This window comes from Cygnus olor, chromosome Z, assembly GCF_009769625.2.
Source record: "Cygnus olor isolate bCygOlo1 chromosome Z, bCygOlo1.pri.v2, whole genome shotgun sequence".
Classification (NCBI taxonomy): domain Eukaryota; kingdom Metazoa; phylum Chordata; class Aves; order Anseriformes; family Anatidae; genus Cygnus; species Cygnus olor.
In genome coordinates, this window is record NC_049198.1 from 10,369,734 (window position 1) to 10,392,463 (window position 22,730).

A 22,730-nucleotide genomic window follows, 5' to 3' on the forward strand; every position below is an offset into this window, starting at 1 on the left:
TTAGTATTTTGGATGTAGTTGCTAATGTTAGCATTAGTGTCCTGTAGTTTTATGCCAGTGATGAGCAGATCTGCAAAGAGGACTCAGAAGACTGTACTACTGCTGCAGAAATGGAGGGTATGTGCTGCTTAGGAGAATCCTGTTCTGACTAGTCAATCTAATTGTTTTTTGATGGTACCCAATATGCTGAGCAGCTCTGGGTGAGAGCCCCTTTGTTGGGTCCCAGGCATTAAGCTGCAGATAACATCCAAGAGACTAACTGCTAAGGTCAAAACTCCAAGTTCCTGTGTGGCGTCACTCTATCCCTCCTGGCTGACACTGAGGATCTGTGGCCCTTTTATTCTGCAGTGTCAGTAAATTTGCTTCCACATTACTACACATTATATACATTCCATTTTTCCATTGATACGTTCCACATTTGCTACACATTACTAATGTGTAAAATGTCGTAAGTCACAACAACGAAATACCTATTTTCTATTTAAAATACATTCCGGAATCAGTAGCACTGGTCGTGACAACAATGTGTTTGACTATTGGAAGGCAAGTGCACTGCAGACCTATCTTTTGCCTTCATCTCCCCTAAGGAGACTCACATGCTGAGACACAGCAGCTCTAGCATGTACCAGGTCTGTTTTGTTTTTCCTCCCCCCACAAGTAGTGACAGCTCAGGGCACTGTGAACAGCAGACCTGGCCCTTCCATCCTCACTGGTGAAGGCAGTACAGAGGGAGACATTCATGAGTATCCCTTGTTCCCCATCAGCCCAAGGGTAAAACAGATCAGATAGAGATGTTGCGTGGCCCAGATTTGGCTGTAGTAGGGTAGAGTATGTTTTTTCCAAGCCTTGCAGTTAGCTCCACATCTGGGATGCTGACTCGTGCTCAACAGCTGGATAGCCTCCATGTGAACCCACTTTGGGCTGGCAGATGAAACTAAACCAGAGTTAACTAGTTTTCTCACCATCCTCTGTGAAGCCTCTGTGACCCAGAAAGCACCAATTTCCCAAGCAAAGGATTCTGCTCTTCCTCTATGAGGAAGCCATTAAATGACAGTAATAGAAAATTGATATCATCCTTACCAACACCATTTCGTCTTATTTTGGACACATTGGTGTTAATAAGGTTGTAAATTGAAAGCATCTCTGATAGGAAGAGAGACTGAGTAGCCTTGGCAGGCAGGATTGAAATAAATCATACTGCCACAATCTCACTTATAATGAGGGGAGGGGGATTAAACGCACACACAGATGCCAGCTGTCTAAAAGTATTAACACTTCAACAGACTCAGTACCTATTAGAGTTTCTTTGCAGGAATTCATCGTTATTTGCTAGAAATTAACACAGCGAAAGTAGGTTGATGATCAGAAAAAAAAATCCACAGAGGGCAGTCTGCTGGCCTGTGGATTAAGGATGTGGTGGAAGTCCTGTTCTCTGATTCAAAAATAGAACTGGCCATGACACTGAAAAGCATGCTGCTAGGAAGCAGTTCCCTATTAATACCTTAATAATATGGCCTCAGTGACCCTAAAAGCTCTTCTCCGGAGAAGACTGTTTGGAGATTAAATCTGCTGAGGAAATGTGAGAGAATTACAGAACTCTGTGCTCTTTAGAGGGTAAAACACCAGCAGGTCCTGCAAAATATCTGTGCACTCTTTCACTGTTGCTGCCACTTAGCTCTTTAAAAGTCAGCAGAAAAGAAATGTGTTAAGAGTGATGGCTCCTATGCTCCTCACTTTATTTTTTTCTAAAATGTGTTTCAATCTGAGGGTCTGAAACACAGGTTGCATTGGGTGAAAGGTGTAAGTGTAATTTTACAAAGTATATCTCTGGCTGACATGTTTCCATGTTGTCTTCAAGTGCTCTTAAACTTTCCCTAACAAAGAGAGAGGTGATCAAAACCATACAGGGTCCATAGAAGAGGGGAAGACATATATTGTAAGCTGTTGGGGTTGAGCTGATTTTGAGATTTGTCAGCTTTCTTTGTGCTCCAGCATGTTTGAGATGTTATAGTTCACTTTTGTCTTTTCTGTCACAAGCCCCACCTTTCTTTCGCATACGTAAAGTTCTCTTTTATGGTGGTAAGAGCTCCCTTTTCTTTTACTTTTTTTTCTGCAGTTGTGGCCCCTTGGTGTCAAGCCTCTCCGTTACTGCATAGGTGGCTAGGTAGCAGCAGTCCATGGGCTTTTGCTTCTGTGGTTGCTTTGCATCTTCCTTCTCTGCAGCTTAGTAGTGTTTTGAATCTCCTACCTCAGAAAAAGGGTTGAATTGTTTCTAGTGCACTGCTTAATTTTGTTGAAATAAGTGTGAGTTTTAACTTCTTTTTAAATTCGTTTTTACCTACAACCTTTATACTTTGCTGCTGTTACATCCACCACTGTTACATACGCATGGTCATGTTTTGACAGCTAACATCATGGCTAGGAGAATTTCAGGAAAGAATTACTGATGGCCAACTTCACTTGTTGTGTGCATGTTGTTAAAAAAAACAGGGCTCAAAGACTCCCTACGAGATTCCGACCTAAGTGCACATCACAGTGAATCTATTATTTTGGCTTGAGTGGTTAAAGGTACTTATCCACCCTTTCACGCAGTGGTGATGTGATTTATACTTCAATCACAGGGGCTGCTGGCTTCAGTGTAAGTGGTACTTAGGAAGGTGGTAGTTCCCTTATTTTGGGGGGAGATTGACTTCTGGATGAAGCCATGCCTTTGTCATGGTGTGCAGCCAGCCTTTGAGTCAGACCTTCCCTCTGCAGGAGCAGTTCTTCCCCCATGCAGGAACAGACCTTGCACATATCAAAGTTAATGAAGTTTTAATTGTCCATTGATTTCCTCACCCTTGCAGAGGGAGTTAAGTGTGGGTATGGTTATTGCTTTGCTTGTTTCCAGTTTTACAACTGCAGAGAGGACTTAGCATTTTCTATTGCAGTTGCTCTACAGGGAGATCAGCAGTTCAGACACCAAATTAGGGGCATACTTCCTTAATGCTCAAAAAGAATGTTAGATTTTTTGAGGAAAAACATGAATGTACTTTCCTCAGCTTCCAATAAAAGCAAATTCACTGTGGAGAGTAATAGATCACAGTACGTGTGAAGTAGTAGCACATGTCAATTGAATCATCTTCCCCGGGGTTTATGCATCTCAGATATTGCATGTTTTAATTTATTTTGAACAAAGGTTAGATTTCTTTTTTCCCTTTTTCTTGGAGATTGTATCTGTATGGATCTGCTAAAAGTGAATCAGAAGAATTAGAAAGAAATCTGTGTTATGCTGTTAAGGGGTTTGCAGTCGACTCACTGGAGCGTTCCATTGCTTCGGGAGTTGACAAGGCTTGTAGAGTAATTATGCATGAGAAATTCATATTTTTTTTTTGTATTTTCTGTTGGATAATTCATAATTTATTTGGTCTTTCTTCTTGTGCATATTACTGAAGCTTCAAAAGAAATGTGAAAGCTTTTTTTAATGTTTTGAAATAGCTGCAAGAATTCGCATATACATGAAAATATTGTAAGATAAGTTTGTCTGTCAGGTAGCTGCTTAGGAAGCTGTGACCATGATATATCATTAAAGCATGTGTTCTGATGATAAATGTCTTTAGCATGTATTGTTCACATATTCTTACCCACTTACTGGATACTTGCACCAAGGTACTAGATTAAAGCCATTAGAAGTTGAGAGACTTACACTTTTTAACATAGTTAGATCCTGTTTGCACATATTAGCAGTGATGTCCTTAAAGACTTTTATTGGGTACCCACACAAAAAGCTGCCTGTAAGTACATGAGGGGTGACATGGAGGAAGCCTGGGGGTGCTTTTGGGAAACTTAACAAGTAGGTTAAAAATGGGAATTGTGGGCTGATCAGGGGTGGGAGTCAACAGCTGAAAGATGGTAGTGTGGATATAGGCTGTGAAGGTCCTTGAGAGCAAAGATGCGGAGCATATGTTCCTTTCCTGTGAGAGAGAAAGGAGAGTGGTAGTCCAAGCAGATGATTTCTGCGAAATGTAGGTCTGAATATGGCAAGTGCTTTAGCAGTGAAGGTATGTGCAAAAAGGGTTGCTTTGTGGAGGTATGTGCATTACCCAGCAAAGAACTGTATTGTCCAGACGTAACCTGGGTACAAAGACAACGTGAACTGACAAGAGGAAGAGGCTCAGCTCACCTAGGTATATATGGGTTGCTTCAGTGGACTGCACTCAGGAAGACAGTAAGTATTAGCAAGGCACTTCTCTTTCAGAAGGGAACTGATTTAATTTCTCCAAACTGGGGTCAGAGAAGGCTCCAGCTTGTGTAGTTTCTTGTGTGCTAAAGGCCTTAGCAGTTGACTTGCTAACCTGCCATACACATAGTGATGATGTTTTTCATGCACAGTAATGTGCAAGTGCAGGCAGTCCATGTGCTGCTTAAGAGTAAATAAAGTCTTCTGGGTCATGTAGACAGGATTCAAATGTGTTTGTTGCAGGAAGGTAACCTGTATGTGAAGTGCAAGGTAGAATTATGGTAACTACTTGAGACCAAGCTGGTGGTGAGAAGCTGTCTGTACAAGCTCTCAGCGGGATGCATGGAAATGAAATAACATGCTATGACCATCCTGGGAGCTTTTTATGATACCAGAGAACAATTTGTTGCCCTGTTTGGGATGTGAAATGGAATATTTCTGGCTACATGTTTCCTTTTTTGTGGTACAGGAAAGGAAAAGGCTATTCCTACAACTCTACTTGCATCGTTGAGAATTTGGTTATAGGTAAAGCTGATATCGAAGTTGTTCCAGTGACCACTGACCTCATATCTACTGTTTCTCAGTCTTCACATTGCAAGTGAAAGTTGGGCAGGGTGGGTGTTTCAGTGCTTTAGTGAAAATACTTGGAGAGAGGACTTGTGTAAAACTTCACAACTGGTCTAAACTTGCTTGTGATTGACATGTTCAAACTCTATAAAGAACTTGATTTTTTCTACTATTGTCTCTTAGGGAATGTGGTGTAATATATTTGTATTGCCTTTGTTTATATCCAAGAATGAACAGTTTCACTTTTCTGGATTTATTTACTGCAGTAGATGAAATCTGGACTGTCATATGTTAAATGGAAGGGCTGTAAAAGACTGCTCTCTTTTTATTTCCTTGACAACCAAAAAGTATTCAACAATTGGAAGTAAGAATTGGAACCACAAAAATGGACTCCAGAGCCCCACCTGTCAACCACTGAGAACCTCTGCTTACTGCCAATATCCCGTGTTGTGAAGATTTTGTGGCTCTTTAGATGCTTCATCCTCAAAACCAATGAATGCTGTTGTCGTGCTTTATAAGGCTTTCCTCTGCCTGATGCATTGGTGGTGGTAAATTCAGACCTAACTGATTTTTTCCTTCCTTGCAGAGCATGAGAAACACAGACTGTGTAAAAGTGCAGACTATATGAATTTACACTTCAAAGTGAAGTGGCTGTACAACGAATATGTTCGTGATCTGCCTGCCTTCAAGGGAAAAGTGCCTGAATATCCAGCGTGAGTGTATTGTGTCTCCTGTAGTAAATCCTCACTATCCCTCTCCTTTGGGTTATCTTGAGGGTATTCAGCTGGTTCTCCTGTGGCTGCCTTTATATAAATACAACATTTCTTTGCAGCTTATTTTCTATGTTTATGTGCATCTTTGTTCCCTCTGGTGTTCTGTGCCCCTGTACCTGACACAATTCAATCCCTTATTGTACAGTGTCATCCAAAGATCTCAAAGTTTAGCAGTGGCATAGGCAGTCTTTTAAACCGTGTGTTTTTTGTGCTTGCAGTGTGGGCTTTGGTAGATTCTTGAACAGCAGAATTCTAGATGGGTGCTTATGTTCTTGTGTTAGTAAATATAACTGTATCTGTATGAATGTCTATGTATCTGTGTATGGACATGTCATGCGTTCACACACACACCAGAATTTGTAAGTAAAGATAATGTTTTTGGTTTCTGACAGGACCAGGTGAGTTAGTTAGAAATGTCAAATAAGCTCTTGCTCCTAAGCTCTAAGCAATTGTTTGCAAATTTGAAAAAAAAAAAAAAAAAAAAAAAAAGCAATAGGTTTCAGACCTAAAGAAAATTTGAGCCCGAAAAGTTGTCTGATCAACCTGGTGAGAATACTGTAACCAAAGTCCTTCCCTGGCCTAAGGCAGAAGCAGATAGGTTGTTTCTGACCGGTGTTTGTCTAACTGGTTTTCAGAAGCTTGATAGCTCCACATCACTGTTATGCCTCCACTGGGATTTGGGGGTTTAACACACTTGACCTTCTTCCCCTCTATATCTTCCTTGCTTCAGTTGGAGCTTATTATATCCTGTCCTACGAGCCTGGGCATGGAGAAGAAGTTGTTCCTGTTTTACAAGAGGCTTCTGTTCTTCTCATGTCCCTTCCCAGTCTGTTGCCTGTTCCCATTTGTTCCTGCCTTTCCTTCTAAGTAAGGTTTACTCACATCTCTCCAGCTGGTCTGTCTGGACATAAAACACCTAGACTTAGACATTGATGTTTCATCTAGGCCTTGCCTTGCAGACAGTGTTCTGCTCTAGCACACTGGGATGATAGCAGCCTCTTTCTTTCTTCAGTGATATTGTCAACCAGTGATGTTTCCAGTGGGTCACAAGCCAGCCCCCAGGCACCCTTGACAGTGTCCTACCTACCTGTCCTACCATCTAGCATATGTCTGTGTACTGCTGTCCAAATGCAGCACTTTGCATTTGCCCCTCTTGGAAAAACATCTTGCTTGGACTGTGTTTCCAGTCTGGCATTTTGAATACTCTTCCCATCCTCCACTGCGCACAAGCCTTGTGTTATCTGCATGCTAATAAGACTTGAGACAGTTGGTGTAATTGCTCAGCTTGGACCATGGGCCTTGCTTAACAAATCAGGTCAGTGAGAGGCATTCATTCAGTGAATAGGGTGCAGGAGCGACAATCTCAGAAGCCTGGTTCTCTTTGTGCCTCTGAATCAGTGCAGTGTTAGGCAAACCATTACATATTCTTAATCCCTTTTTGCTCGTGTGTAATCAGGATAATGATGTTCAGTTTCGTTTTGCTGTCTTTTGCAAACTGTTCTGCTCTGCTGGCTTTTGTGTGTATGAGCACTGGAGCTCATTTACAGCCGCTGGCTTTCCTTGTTACTTCACACTTACATCTTAGTACATCTCACTTAATCTTAGAAAAATAGACACGTTATCAGGCACAAATGATGTTTATTTCAACCATGGCCTTCACCTATTTCTACATACACCCTTCATATCAATTACAGCAACACTTTAATTTGCTTCATCCAAATGTTTTTGGTCTTCACAGACTCACAGAATGGCTGAGGTTGGAAGGGACCTCTGGGTCCATCTGGTCCAACCCCTGCTCAAGCAGGGACACCCAGAGCAGGGTGCCCAGGACCAGTCCAGGTGGCTTTTGAAGATCACCAAGGAAGGAGACTCCACAGCCTCTCTGGGCAAAATGTGCCAGTGCTCCATCGCCTGCATAACAAAAAAGGGCTTCCTTAAGCTTACTTAAACGGTCTTGAAACTTCCTTAAACAGAGGAGTCCATGCATCAAGTTTGCCCATCAGTAAACTCAGATGAAAATAAATTGCCCCTGTCCAGAAAATAGCAGAGATGTTTATATTATAAACAGGCAAGAGGCTATCCACAAACTTGCCTTTCTTGTTGGAACTACACAAAACCATATTTCTCATAGCCTTGGGATACGATTGAATAAGGTGAAGGCTCCAAAGTATTGAAGTTTTTATGTTCCCTTTATTTTCTGAAATTCAGCAGCAGTTTCTGAAAATGAAGTAGCAACACAGCTGAGAGTGGATCTTCAAAACTTGCTCTGTTTTTAGCTGCCAGATAAAAGCTGTAAAGCGTCAGTTTCTGTAAAAATTAAAAATAAAATCACTAGCCTTTTAGGTATGTAAAGAAGTGGGGAAAGCATTCTTGCCTTTGAAATTCTGTTTTACTCTTCTGGCTCACTTTATTAAACAGTATTTTCTTCTCCAACTCTTTGCATGCCTGCCTACCTTCTTGCCTCTGTGCTTGTCAAAGCCCACTGAATATTCATTGGGTACCCACGTACATTAGCACAACATATGAACAAGATTAATTCACCTGTGAAGCCTAATACCACAGGAGCCAGGCTCAAGGCCAAGCTGAAATTGGAGCCTTTTGTATTATGTTTCTATTGTGCAACCAACAGGCAAACTTTCATTTAGTTGCAAAGCACCTCTGCCTTTCCCTGCAGGCAGGAGTGAGGGGTTTTCTGTTCTAACATCGTTCAGAGATGTTGGCTGTGCCAACGCAAGCCATGCTGTGCTGACCCCTGCAAGCACAGAATGTCTCTGAAACAGCACCACAAGCCTCTGCCTTGTGTGCTGGTGTGTGAGTCATTACAACGTTTGCTTCTAGATCAATAATTGAAGCAGACAAGAGGAAGATATATGCCGTGTAACAACATTTTGAAGCTATTTCTGCATGAAATCAAATTATTTTTATTAGTTTCTGTGGTAGATTATTTTGAATATCGTTTTGGATATGTTGCCCTTGTAGTCCCCAAAGTCCCACACTTGCTCAACAGCCTTAGAACAGTAAATAGTTTTTAATAGTAAAACACTGTAAGGGATGTTTGACCTAAGATAACTCTAGGTTTGTGTTACAGCTCAAAGGACATTTTTGTCCTGAATGTGCCCAGAGACTAGAAGTATTTATTAGATGATGTATATCTTTTTGTGCTTTACTGCTAGCCAACAAAGGACAAAGTTGAGGCTGGCTTTGCAAATGTAGTTACAGATTTCCTAACCTGAGCTGAGTGATTCACTTTGCACTTTAACATTCATATTAAACCTCTTCCTGGAGTTAATGATTTTTTTTTTTAAGTGTAAAAAACCACCCCAATGAACAGGACCTTTTTCCTTACCATCTTTGTCTAGACAATTTGGTGAGACAGTAAAATACCTATGCAATTCATGCAATTATATATCAACATATGGTAGCCATAAAAATGTGCAATGACTGTTTTCAACACTGAATGGCCATTTCTTATAGATGTGGTGCAATAACCAAGGATGAATGATAGGAAGTAGTTCTACTTCTCAGAGCCAAAATTGTGGCTTCTGGCACAAACAAGTAATTTTCTGTACGTTGATCGATGATGTGTGAAGAAGCGACTTGCAGTCTTAGAGCTCTGAAAGAGGTGGAAGATGGGTAGTTGCTTCCTTGTAAACTGCCCTAGTTCTTTTTTAAGGATTAATCTGTAGTTTCAAAAATTTAAAATAATTAAAAGTGATTAAAGTAATTAAAAGTGAAATGTGGAAAGTGCAAGAAAATTGCAGCAAAATTCCAAATATGCTGATTTTTAGAAGCATGAACTTCCATTTAAAAGGAAGTTTTCAAGAACATGGGAAGTGCATATGTCTATGACAGTGTTCAACTTTCACTGTCTACAATAAATAAGGCTGCACAGACAGGTTGCTGTTGGCATTTAACACTGTCTGTTACAGTTTCCAATATTAGCATTGATGTGCTTTATATTTCAAAGTGTAGAGAGCATTTAAGGCTATCTAGTATGCTCTGTCTGTGAATTTGCTCTTGATCTCCCTCTCATGTCTGGCACATGCTTTCATGTTCTTTGAAAACTCAGCCCATAATTATCACAATGTGCATGAACACAGCTGCTTGTTAAGAGGAGGTTATTTTCTGTGAAGCTCATATAAAAATCATTTGTGTGGACTGAAATCACGCATGGGCATTTTTTCCCTTATTTGTGAATGCTGTTTAGTAATATTTGAAATTAAGATTTGCTTCAGCTGCAGTTGCACACGTCGAATCCTAGACAGACATTTAAATAAAGTCATAGGTGTTATGTTGTCGCTTAAACATGGACAGGAAAATAACATCTCACTTGTGCTACGTGGTTATGTCCCACAGAACAGAGAACAGAGGCATGACCAGCTCTAAGATCCTATTGCTGAAGCTACTTCTCACCTTGCCTGTTTATTTTAGCCAAGGTGGGATTGCATAGAAGCCTTTTGTCCAGTGTACTTTGTACTTCCAGATGCCATTTCATTTAAGGCATCTCCCTGAGACACAGCAGTGGCTGTTTCAGTAGCTTCTTGAAATGTGGTCTACCATTTAGCTTATTCTCCCAAGTAAGGAGAGGGAGGAGAGACAAACTTTGCTGTCCTACTTCCAGAACTTGCGTGCTTTGAGGACTCTACTCTGCTCCAAGGCTGTTGGTCTAGCACTTTTAGCATGAACTAAGTTTGTACTTCTTTAAAATAAAAACAGCAAAAAGCTGCTTACAGGGCTGGCTGGCTTCCTGCAAGACCTGGAGGATGTGATGTGCTATCACCTGAAGATAATCTTAAACGTCCTCACAGTGCAGTCAGCATGCCAAGGAAATGGGAGGATGCTCTAGAGAATGAGTGGGGAAGGGGGGAGCAGCACTAAGGTGGAGAAGACTTCTCCCTTGTGGCAGTCCAGAAGTATGTCTGTATCTAGGGATAAAATAGCTGAAGGGCCCTGGAAAACAGACTCTTTTCCTCTCTTTATACTCCTTCACATATCTCCTGTGAAAGATGGCAGACCTGAATGGGCAGCAGGACAGTGTGCTGTCTCTTTTGGCACATACAGACAGGGGACATAGACATCTCCCTTGTCCTGTCTGGCACCTGGGTGAAAGGGAAAAAATACAATAGAAGTACTATGAGGTGATGAAATGTTAATGGAGGTACTAAGGGGGAAAATGAAGGGAAGGTAGCAAGAAAGAAGAAAGGGGAGAAAGGCAAAAACAGCACAGGACAAGCAGTCTGCAGAGGCTGGGTTATCTTTGTGCTGGTCCAGCCCAAGTGATGGTACAGGCCCTGCTCATGGGTAGTTCGTGTGCAGATCTGTGGGGGAGCTTTGGCTGTACACATAGATAACAGTATTCAGACAACTAGCAGCAGCAAGCTTTCACAAGGGTTGCTGAAACAGCACTGCTGTGTGACAGTAATATTGGAGGATGAGGAAGGGCAAATGTTATTCTGAGGGCATTTAGTTTACCTAAACATCTACTGGGTAGTGCAGGGATGGGCCTGTCGCTGGGGTGAGGTCTGTTTGGAATGCTGTGTTTCTTGCTGTAACTTCCTGTCTTTCATGTTCCTCGTGCAGGTGGTTTGAGCAGTTTGTGATGCAGTGGCTGGATGAAAATGAAGATGTTTCCTTAGAATTCCTGCATGGTGCTCTGGAGAGAGATAAAAAAGATGGGGTATGTAGGTGTCTCTGAGTGGAGGACTTCGTGCTGCATGCTTCAGTGCCCAGAACCAAATAGCAACACAGTAAATTCAGCTGTCACACAAATGGATGACACAGCCCTTTTTGCATGCTGAACATTTGGGAAAACTTGTTTATTTTAGGACTTTCCTATATGGGTTAGAGTGTTGTTGTGTAAGGTGCATATCATTCATGTATGTCTGTTCTGTTCTGCTGCTGTTAATTTGTCAACCAGTGGCTTGGTGTTCTCTCTTCTCCATGTGTTTGTGAGTTATTCAATAGAAATGTAAGGCACTTTGCATGTATTTAGCCATGCAGTGAGAATGTGACCTTAATCCTTAGATGGAGTAATCTTGTTCTTAGTTTGCTGAGTGTTCCCAATGGAAAGTAAGAGCCTTCCAGTTTTAGCGATTGTTGGCACTGTAGACTGTGATGTTAATAATATAAGCATTCTCTTTAATGTCTCAATTTTAAGACAGTCTTAAAAAGTTCTTCACTCCCCTTTCCTTGTTAACTGACAGGCAAGCCACCTATCTCAATAATGTTTCCAGCATCATGCTACATTTCCTTAATGCTTGTCATGTTGTAGTTGGTGAAGGATGGTGAACTGTAGCCGCAACAGAGTTGGCTATTTAGTTCCTTTGGAGAGCTTTTACCTAATTCTGAGGAAGGAGTGGGTTTTGGTATAGTTGTCCCGTCTCCAGCTCTAAAGATGACTGAGACCTGCATGAAAGGTGTGCATTTCAGATCTTCCCATTTGAGAATGACTCTTTGTACTTCTGTTTTAGTTCCAGCAAACATCCGAGCATGCTCTGTTCTCTTGCTCAGTGGTGGATGTCTTCACCCAACTCAATCAGAGCTTTGAGATCATTAAGAAGCTGGAGTGCCCGGATCCGGTCATTGTTGCTCATTATAACAGGAGGTTTGCTAAGGTAATACCCTCATCATCCAGCTGTTTGTCTGCATGTAGTGGAATGCAAAACAGTATGATGTTTAGAAGAACTGTGGTCTTTGGCTTTGGTGTTATTTCCTGGAGATTTTCTGTTTTGCTAGAGGACAAGTAACAGTACTCACATATTGTCTTTGCAGACTATTGGGAAAGTGCTGATGCAGTATGCTGACATCCTGTCCAAGAGCTTTCAGTCCTACTGTTCCAAGGAGAAACTGGTGAGTCCAGCTGAATTTCACTTCCATTCTGGGGATTCACATAATTATCACGATTTAAAAAAAAAAAAAAAGAAAAAAAGGTTACTTTTCTTGCATTGTACCTGACTGTGTTTACAGTGTAAATGTTTTCAGTATTGATTTTTATCATCATTTCTAGGCATTTGTGGATTGAGTTCTGGCTTGGCCATAAAATAAAACTAGGTTGAGAAGGTGATTTGCAGGGCTTGGAGGCTGTCAGGTCCAAATGAAATTAACTTCTAGTCTGTCTGTCTGGGTCATACATCACAGAGGTGATTTAGGAAGAAAAGGAGGGGGAGAAAAAGGCACAAGGACACGGGTTGCCCTCTAGGTCTGTTACACAGCAGCACTCTTGGTTTACTGATGTATCCATGAAATTATCTTACTGTTTAATCCTAAAATAAGTAAAATTCAGGATATTAAATTTAAAAATGGTCTGAATTTTTGGGCAGACCTGTGTGGTGCCAGGAGTTGGACTCAGTGATCCTTATGGGTCCCTTCCAACTTGGGATATTCTATGATTCTATGAAAAAAAAAAAGCCAACAACAAACAAATGAAAAAAGCATCCATTTTTGAACCATGGGTCTGTCCCATACTGTTTTTCCTATCTCACCCATCTGTCTTCGGAAATGAAACTGCAGAGGGAAGAGAGTTGCTCAAGCTGCCCTTGACTGTTGCTCTTAGTCTTGTCCTTGCAGAACTCACATGTGTCTCTGAATGCAGCTCTGGCTGGCAGTTCCCCCTTCTGATCTGGGATTTACACCACGCAGGATAGTGCAGTACAGCATTAAGAGGCCAAAGGCAACAAAGCTGGGACTCTTGTAGAACACGACAGGAGTTGCAGAGAGAGTTGGACTTTGTCCTGGCACTGATTCTTTTTGTGGTAAAACTGTGGAGAAGGGTACAATGGTGAAGAGCTCCCTGATCTGTTTTTTTTTTTTTTTTTTTTTTTTTTCTGGAATTGGCCATCTGATTTCAGGCTGGAAAAAGGAGGAGTTAATTTTTTTTAGGTTTGAGTGCTGAAATTTTTGCTTGCCGTGCCTCCTGTTTGACTGTGAGAATCTGTGAGATCTGGTGATACTTGAGGGAGAGTGTTGAGACACAGACTGTACCACCCATGAAAATGTATTGCCATCCTGAGCAGTAACAGGCACCTGCTTTTGTCCCGTCAGCCCTGCATCCTGATGAATAACATCCAGCAACTGAGAGTGCAGCTAGAGAAGATGTTTGAAGCTATGGGTGGTAAAGAGGTAAGAGCGTTAAGAGACCGAGCATTACTCATTCCTACTGCACTGTTAGTAGCTAATTTGCGTCATACCAGTACTTGCAGGCTGTAGTCACAGGGAGAGCCCTGTGACACCTGGCACATTCACAAGCATGAGGGGGCAGCCATGTCTGAAGACTTTTCAACTAAATTTATCACAAGATGCAGGAGCATGTGTTTCGAAGTATGGAATAGTATAGAGGAGGGAAAAAAAAGGATACATACTGTGCTCATGTGGGCTGGATGTAGGCATGGCTGGTGGTTTCTCAATTCTGAAGGAAGACGCACAGGTCTGAGAACTGTTGACATTAAGACCTTTTACATGGCATATAAAAGTGGGACAGTGTCTTTTGCATTAAATGTCCAATATCTAATATATTGCAGACATGCAAATATATGAGCTCTACTCAACGCTTTGCTGAATACTTGGATGTGTTCATGAATACAGATATAGTTCTTAGTTTTTGTTCTTTGTTCTGAGATAGCCATTTTTACAGAAATAAGGATTTTCTCCCCCAAGTCACTGTTTCTGTTTTGATATAATCTGTGTATTTTTTTTTCTTTTTCATTGCTTTTCAAGACTCAGGAAGATGGAGAAAAGGCTGCTGATACTGATGTTAGGAAAAATTAGTTTTCTAAGACTAAGTGCATTTTCTTTCGTTGTGTTGTGGTAGAACCTGTGCTATGATCTGTATGCCAAGAGAAAAATCCACTTTGATGGGCAGTTTAGTTTTTGTTTGTACTGCTGTTACGAATCTTTCTTGTGCTTAGTGGCAGAATTCTATGAAGTGGCAAAAATCTCTATAAAAAGATCTACCCCGTGATGCAAAGGAAACTGCAAGGTTCTCAACAATCCTAATTTCTTAGCATTACATCAAGAAATAAAATGATATGCTCCCAACTGTAATAGATAAAGGCTTTTTTTTTGTCCCAGGAAAAAATAAATTTGTGATTTCATGTTTATGAAGTGGTTTATAAAGTGCACTTAATTTCCCTTAAGAAATCAATTTGCTACTTTTTTCTATAGTGCTGGCTATTAAGTAGGGTTTCCTTATAATTCAGATTGAAAATACCACGCAATACTCTGTCAAATAGTATCTGTGGGGAGGAGAGGGTAGTATTTAGTGAGACTGTTGGCTTCTTTTCCTAGCCTAAACCTCTTCTTTGCATTCTGCCCTTTAAAAACTTCCTCATGAGGTAGGTAAGGTGAAACAGAGGTAATCAATCCACTATTTCCTCTGCTGTGTGGAATCAGAGAGGAAAAAAAAAGAGGTGTGTAGGGGGGAGAGGAACACAGACTGTGAGCAGTAAAACACGTAGGAAGAAACCTGGCAAATGTGCTCGGAAGCTGTTTTTTGGAAAGAATTTTTCTTTTCAAATGCTGCTTGTCCACTTCATTAGGCTGCCACTGATCACCAGAAATAAATTGTGTTGTGTTAGATGCCTGAATTGTTTGCTCTTCCCAGGGGTTTTACTCTTGGAGACTAAGTAGTACTTTGCTTCATGACTTGAAATCTGCCAGATCCTTTGTTTGGCTAGAGTAAACAAGGTCTCCCTAGTTTGAGTAGTCCTTTTTCTGATGCAGATTAAGCCTGTCCTAGTGAGTGTCAACTGGTGAGACAACTACTTCGAAAATGGAATGCTTTAAAAACGCACTGCTGGAAATGCATCTGAGTTATATCTTCTCCTTCAAGAGGGGCAGTTTACTTTCTGTGACAGATTTGATATTTATCTATACATCACACAGCTTGTGCAAATATAAACATTGTCCTCTTGACTGCTTGAACCAAAAAGGAACTGCTTCCTTGGGGGATTAAGAAAATAGCGTAATGTTATGCCCTGGTTGTCTTGAATTGTTCACCTTTTTGTGTTCTCAGAGGTGTTGTTGAGAAGTAGGTACCAAATATTCTGTTGTTCCTACAACGGGTATGTTAGATGTAGTGTGGGAAGCCAAAACTTGGGGATTGCTGTCAGTTATTGCTGCTTGTGGCTTCATCTGCTTGTGATTCACAGATACATCTTCTTCTACAGGACACTAGCACTGCACACCTTTGGAAAGCTTTTAAATACCTCTGCTACCTAGGGGCTTTTGGCCAGTGAATCCAAAAAACTGTCATTTTCTTGCTTCTACAGCAAGGGCTCACCCACAGTCACCCTGCAGTGTAATGTTGTAACATGAAACAGAAGTGCTTGCCCAGTACTATTTCAGGTAGTTTGGCTCCTAGATATAGTGATATAGTGCCTTCCTTCTGCACCCCAAATGAGGAACGTTACTTCTGCCCCACTTCTCTCATTCTTTTTTAAGCTGTAGTATGCACAAGGTAAAAAAAAAAATAAATAAATAAAGGCAAAAATTATACAGTATATCTGGGTTTAATGTGTGACATCTTGTGGTCCATGAACATTACTAGTCAGAAAGGTCAGGACATCAGGGCCTTACCGCTCTGCAGAGTGATTCTCTTGGCTCTGTACGTGAGATCCCAAGGAGTATATACCTTTATTTTGAGTTCATAGGAAGAAACAGATGACTTTTAGGATTTATAATTAATACTTTCATTTCCTATCTGACATATGTTGATCTCACAGGATCAAAACAGCTTCAGCATGGCTCAGAAGCATTCTCATACGTTCCTGAAGCTGGTATTGGAAAGGCAGAATCTATGGAGCGATAATTGGCTTTAAAAGCATAACGGGCAGCGGAGTCGGGGATGAGTGCTGGACAGAACCTGGGTTGGTTTTTGCTAAAATGGACTATATAGATTAATTGCTATTATTTGCTTGACTGTGGTCCCATTTATTTATTCATATATTACTTACTGAAATCTCATGTCGCCTGCATTTTCTACCCACCTTTGCAGTTTTCCTGCAGACTTGTATGCTCTGTGTGCTGTCCCTGACACCAGAATAAGCCTTTCTCATTTTGCTTGTGAGAAACTGCTTGCTGTAGCCCATTATTTTGCTCAGTTTTTTTGAGAGTTATGAACTCATAACAGTGAAACAGCAGTTGTGTTGCAGAAGCCTAGTTTAAAACATTTCTGCACTTTTTTGCCTTGAAGTCAAGTGTGCAGGGTGAATATTGGAGAGAAGCGCTGCCTAGGGAACCCAGAGAATTAGCTACTGAGTAGTGGCAGATTGTCATCATACAATTTTCATGCCTTCAGTTACAAGCTAAGCTGTACAATTAATGCTTTGGGAAACTCTCTTCTTAATGCTTAGCCAGGGTTAGCCCACATTTTAAATCTGAAGTTAGCTAACTGAATAATAAATTACAGGAGAACTTAAAAACAGCCAAGACTTGATAAGAATGTTCTCAAAGGATTTGTGGCATCTGCTGATTGCTCCTCATTAGCCTCCCATATGCCATAGCTAAGGCCACTCTAGTGTTTGAAAAGTTTGCCTGGATTCAGCTCTCCGGGTTTCTTACTCTTGAGCACTGCAGGAAGATGGAAAGATACATGAAAATTCAGTGCAGCAAGTCCCCTTAGTTTAGTCTGAGCTCACTGCCCTACAGTTACCTCCGCAGAAGGGAGCTCCCACTTGCTAGTTGGAGAGGCAGAACAAGAAACAGCAACCTCAAGCAGGAGCCAGATGAACCCAATAACTTGTATAAAGCTTCTCTGGTTTTTACAAGAGCATGGGGCAAGGTTCTCTGGTTGTTGATATCAGCAACCTGATAATTCACAGGTTCTCTGAGTTTAAGATATGAATTAATTAACTTCTTGAACCTTCTGGAAGGAGAGAGATGTGTTTCTCCAGCTACGTAAGAGCCTTCCAATTCTGGTTGCTCATGCTTCATCACTGTGTAGAAACCAAGGAAGAACAAATGACATCTCTTGGAGAACCTGGAAACCCATCACAGCAAATTCTTAGGCTCATGGGTTTCATTTCATCCATGAGATGAGGATCAGCTTAAAATGAAGTTCATAATAGTGTAAATGCCACATTTCAAACTAGCAGAGAACATGATGTTCCAGCTTTGAATGTGCTTGGATGAGACTTTGAGGCCCAGTTTCTGTGAAGTACCAAGTCCCAAATTGTCACAGGAAATCAAAAGGCCCTGCTTTGTTCCTTGAAAAGTAGATATAGTTACTGCTTCCCTGTTTTATGTACAGCTCAGTCTTCTGTACCATACATTTAGTCTCAAACACAGAATTATGTAAGTGTCAGCCTTTATTTCCACTGGAATTGGAGCATTTACTCAAATATCAGAAGCCACCTCACTGTCGTTGTTGTCCCGTGCTTCGCACAGGGAACTTTTCATTAGCTTTCTTCCTCTGAATCATCTCCAATACACCCACGGAATGGAGATCATAAGCCTGCTGAGCTCTGGCACCCAATGAAAATGGTCTGGCCATGACGTATGTCAGTGACCCAGCTGCATAATACTGCTTTATGCTACCTGTCAGCTTTATCATGCAGTCCAAGTAGCATTTCCTGCTATCAGTGGTAGCTGATAGACTAGGAATTCATTGGCTAAGCAGCAAAATAGGCACTGTTTCGTTTAAGCGCTGTTATCAGTGCTTCACCATATTGGCAAAGAACAGCTTGAAGTCATACAGGGTGTTACAGGGACTCTGTAATTTACGTATGTGAGATAGTGATACACACCTACTTGCCCCTTTGTAGTGGACTTAAATCATGCTCCGTTAATTCTCTGAGGTTTGCTTTCAAGTCAAAGCATGTTAATACCTAAGCATTAGCAATCAGGAACATACTTTGCAGTTCCTTTCTCTTTTTGTAGTAGCAGTTGCTCAGAAGAAAACAACCATTCTAGAATGGCAGAGAACTTGGTGATTACTGAACCAGAATGTTTACCACCAGGACTTTGCTTCATGAGGGTAAGGCTGGGCACGTTGAAGTTAAACCTGCGTGACTGTCTTGCCAGTTGCACTCAGAGAGCTATGGGTTGATGTGCTGGAGGAGGGACAGCTCCTGGCCACAGATGATGGGGCTCATCCTCTTGGCAAAGCATTGCTCCAGCTGTCCCTTCTTGCGGTCCCAGCCCTGGCAATCAGCCTTTCTTCTGTTCCCAAGAAGATGAGATTGCAATCAACAAGTATAATAGCAAGGAGAAGCTATGGTTGTTGGTGAGCTGTCCACGTCACCTCGTGGTAGAACAAGTCATTAATTGCATGGTTCATGAACCAGAGCGATCAGCTGTTGCTTCTGACCTCAGACATCCAAACCTTGTTACACATGCCTCTGGTAGCTTATAAAGAAGCAAACAGAGAGGAATAGGTGTCTCATGTCCCATTCTTGTTGTTGTTGTTGTTTTGTTCCATTTTGTTCTGTTTTCTCTTCAACTGGAAAAGCAGTTCCTTGAAATGTTTGGATGGATCCTGAACTGGTTCTGCCTCAAACCTACCGGAAATGACCAAAACCAGAAGACTGTTCAGCACTTTTAATTACAGATAGTGAACCAGGCAATTTGTGACTCATCCTTTCACATAGTACGAGAAGGGAAGGAAAATGTAAGGGCAAGACAAACCACCACAAACAGATGCTGTTTTTGTTTTTTGTTACCTACAAGTTTGGCTAGAAAGACTGCTGATTGGCATTATGTTAGCTTTACTCTGTTTTTGAAGTGAGTTCTAAAGGTAATAGGAATATGAATTCACTTTAATAAAGGAAAAATAGCTGTGGTTAGCAATGCCCAAAGTTATAAGGCTTAAGTAACCATCATTTGCTTTTTTTCCCCCTATTCTTTAAATGATCCAGGAGTTTCATTAGCACAGTTTCAAGTGCCTAATAGCGAGTCAGTTTTCCACACTAGCTTCCAAAGGAAAGTTAACGGATCAAATTCCAAATCCCTTAAGTCTCAGCTTTCTCTAACAGACGGTGAGGAATGTAAAGAGGTCTTCAGCGCTGAGTACAGTAGCGGGTGCTCCTGTCATGGTCAAATCCTGTATAGGTGTATGTGTAGACAAAATGTAAAAATCTGAACTGTTTGTTAACCATCTAGCCCATTACATTGGTAAATAGGTACTCTGCCTTAGAGGTAAGGCTGAAATTCTGAATGCCAAATGCAAACATTTCTGGAAGGTTTTTGTTTTACAAGAAGCTTGCCTACAAAGAAACATGTCTTCCAAGTTACTTTTTCGAAGAAAATGATCCCTAAGCATTCAACATGAGGTGTTATGTGTACACAGAGGTGGGTTCCTCACAATTGACTCTTTTGAGGCTGGAATGATGGCGACAACGGGAACGAAGGGCGCTGCTGAATGCAAAAACAGATGGCATTGGGCTGGTAATACTGGAGCAAGCACTTTTCTTACAGCATATACCAACATGTCAGCTGCATCCATTTAGTGCTTGGGGCACTTTTTAATTTTTTCTTGTCAAGTCTTCTCTGAATAGTTGCATTGAAAAAGCTGTCCAGATCAGTGTGAGAATAGAGCTGTTTGTGCTCAATACTCAAAGCTGAGATGATGCTTTCCAAAAGTGATCAGTGCACAACATTTCTTGCTGTTATATTGTGTACACGTTTTCGGAATAGCTGGGGTCCAGTCTTCTGAGGGCAGTGGCTGGGTCAATCATACTTTTGAATACTGACAGCAGGGTGGAAGGTGAAATAGCATCTTTCAAGACCGTGCACAGAGAAGCGCACAAGTAAATAACATCCAGTCTAAAAAGTCAGTCCTATCTCCTTCTAGACTTAGCAATGAAATGACCCATGAGCCCAAGGTAACACACAGTATTTGCTAATTTCTCAGCCTGCTTATGCTGTTGGCCATGGGGAGTTCACATTCACTTTCTTTCTTAACTCTGCAAATATCAGTAAGAGGACTGTGAGGGTATTGGAGCCTGGGGCAACCCCTTGCTGCTGTTTGGGCAAATATCTTTTGATGATTTCACAGCTTCTGTAACAGCAGGAGACAGTGGTGGAGAGGATCCCAGCTGACAAAGTCCATTGTTGATGGTTCACCTGCTCTTTTTAAGAGTGGCCTCAACAGTGAACAAGAGCAGTGTGAAGGAGACCAGACTGCCCTCTGGGTTCAAGCTAAGTGCTCTTCTTTCATCCGCAGTTGGATGCAGAAGCAAGTGACCATCTCAAAGAGCTGCAGGTGAAGTTGAACAATGTTTTGGATGAGCTGAGCACAGTGTTTGGTAACAGGTGAGTGTAATGAGGTCCCTGTTTTTGAAGCATTCCTTTCTTTTGTCTAATCTCATTCAGTCAGATCAAAAAGAGAAAAGAAACTTGTAACAACTGCATTGCATTTTTCTTTTTGTCCTAAATTCATGGTCTTTCAAATACTGAGACCATATAAAGAAGTGAGAAATGTTTTTAGAAGTCTCTCTATTCTGTATTGCTCTGCTTAGAAATATAACAGGGAGATCCCTCAACTGTAAAATGTATTTGAATTACATGGAATTATTTTTTTTCCTGTAAGTAGCGCTTGTCAGTAACAGAATTGCCTGCTCCTTTATTGCTTGGAAAGCAGTTTCCAGCTTAGCATTTATGAAGTAACATTTGTGTTTAAATGTTCTGCTCTAAATGTATGAAACAGTTGACTGATTTCTGATTGTTAAATGAGTATTGGAATACAAAGGAAATGGGTTTAGAATTTGAGATTGACTCGTTCTGATGTTGCAGTGGATCGTGTTTCCTAGTGTTTCGAGGAAGGAGCTCTTTAAAGAATTGCCAGTCACAGATGGCAATTAAATTTTATTTTCAATCATGATACAATTTACCTGAGTATAAAAATGTGCTCAACTTTATGGTTCACTACAAAATTATTATAAAAGATGTTAATTAAACAAAATCTAGAAATACAGGGTTCCAGACTGATCTCCAAAACCAACCACTTCTCATGATAAACCCCATTCATTTCATGTTGTGGTTTATAACAAGATTAATGCAGGCATGTAGTTGAAGCATGGGTGAGGAGAATCAAGCAAATTGTACCAACTTGGCCTCTTACAGTGCACAGATTTGCAGTACTTAAGACCAAAAATCCTGGTGGGATTTGTCATCATTTATCTGGATTTCAGCACACAGAGCTAGTGGGGAGTTCCCATTGCCAGTGGATGGTATAGCAAGAAATGGAGAAATTCCACCTGTAACTGAACTGAATTGATAAAATTCATAATTAGATGGGGAATAAGTGAGAAATCGTAATTAGGGAGTGAGTTTTATCTGAAACCTGTCTCCGTGGTGTCACTGCTACAAGACAATTAGGATACAATCTTGACATTTGCGAGGATGATTTAAAGAGATTATTCAGTATTGGCATACATACCAGGGAGCATTTCAGAGAAATGCGCCAGCGAGAGATTTAACCAGTCAGACAGCTCAGATGCTTTGCTTATTCCTTAACAGTAATAGGGGATGGAAAGCAGAGCTGCAGTTTACTGTATAAGCTGTATATATGATCTTCTGAAGGATGTAAACGTGGGAGGTAAGACAGATATCCACAATATTCCGTACAGAGTCTGTAAACAGTGCTCCTACAACACTGTGCACACCTGACACTGCAGATCTTACTCTGCTTCATCTGTGAGATAATTGCATCAGCTGGGAAAAAACAGCACATATCTGGAGAGCCTTACAACCTTTGTGCTGAGAGGCTTGTGTTTGGACACAAAAGCATTTTCTTCTTTAAAGGATTTCAGCAGAGACAGGGAAACTTGAAAAGCTTTATGTTTCATGCAAGGCTAGCTGGCGTTTTGTTCTTGGAGGCTGTAGGAGTGAAGGAAGGAATTTCCTGCAGGAGTTGTGGAGCAAGGTGCCCTGTTTGTCAGCATAAGTGAGGCTGTCTTTTAACTTGCTGCTGCCAAGGGCACCTGTCAAGCTGTATGTCTACATCAGCCTCGCTTTTAGGTGAACCTGTTGCCACAGTAACTGATTTACCATTTTTCATAATTGGTGACAATTTTGTCTTGTATTAATTTTAACCTTTGAAGATATTCTGTTATCTTTTATCCCCTGGCTGGGTGTTTACAGCATCTTGAAGCAGGGTCCCAAAACTGATGCAGTATTTGGAAGAACTATGGGGTGAGATTAGCCTGTAACAGAATAGGGACTGTCAGCAGTACAGG

The 22,730-nt window shown here is 41.1% G+C and overlaps 1 protein-coding gene across 9 annotated transcripts in view; it reads left to right on the forward strand.

Annotated features, from left to right (window-relative positions):
* Positions 1-22,730, forward strand: part of UNC13B (unc-13 homolog B) — a 212,485-nt gene that overhangs the window by 164,054 nt on the left and 25,701 nt on the right. For all 9 annotated transcript variants that reach the window (XM_040540269.1, XM_040540270.1, XM_040540271.1 and 6 more), the window contains 6 exons: positions 5,373-5,499; positions 11,140-11,236; positions 12,030-12,173; positions 12,331-12,408; positions 13,600-13,677; positions 20,717-20,805. In XM_040540269.1, the coding sequence (XP_040396203.1) occupies positions 5,373-5,499; positions 11,140-11,236; positions 12,030-12,173; positions 12,331-12,408; positions 13,600-13,677; positions 20,717-20,805 (613 nt within the window). The remainder of the gene's footprint in view (positions 1-5,372; positions 5,500-11,139; positions 11,237-12,029; positions 12,174-12,330; positions 12,409-13,599; positions 13,678-20,716; positions 20,806-22,730) is intronic.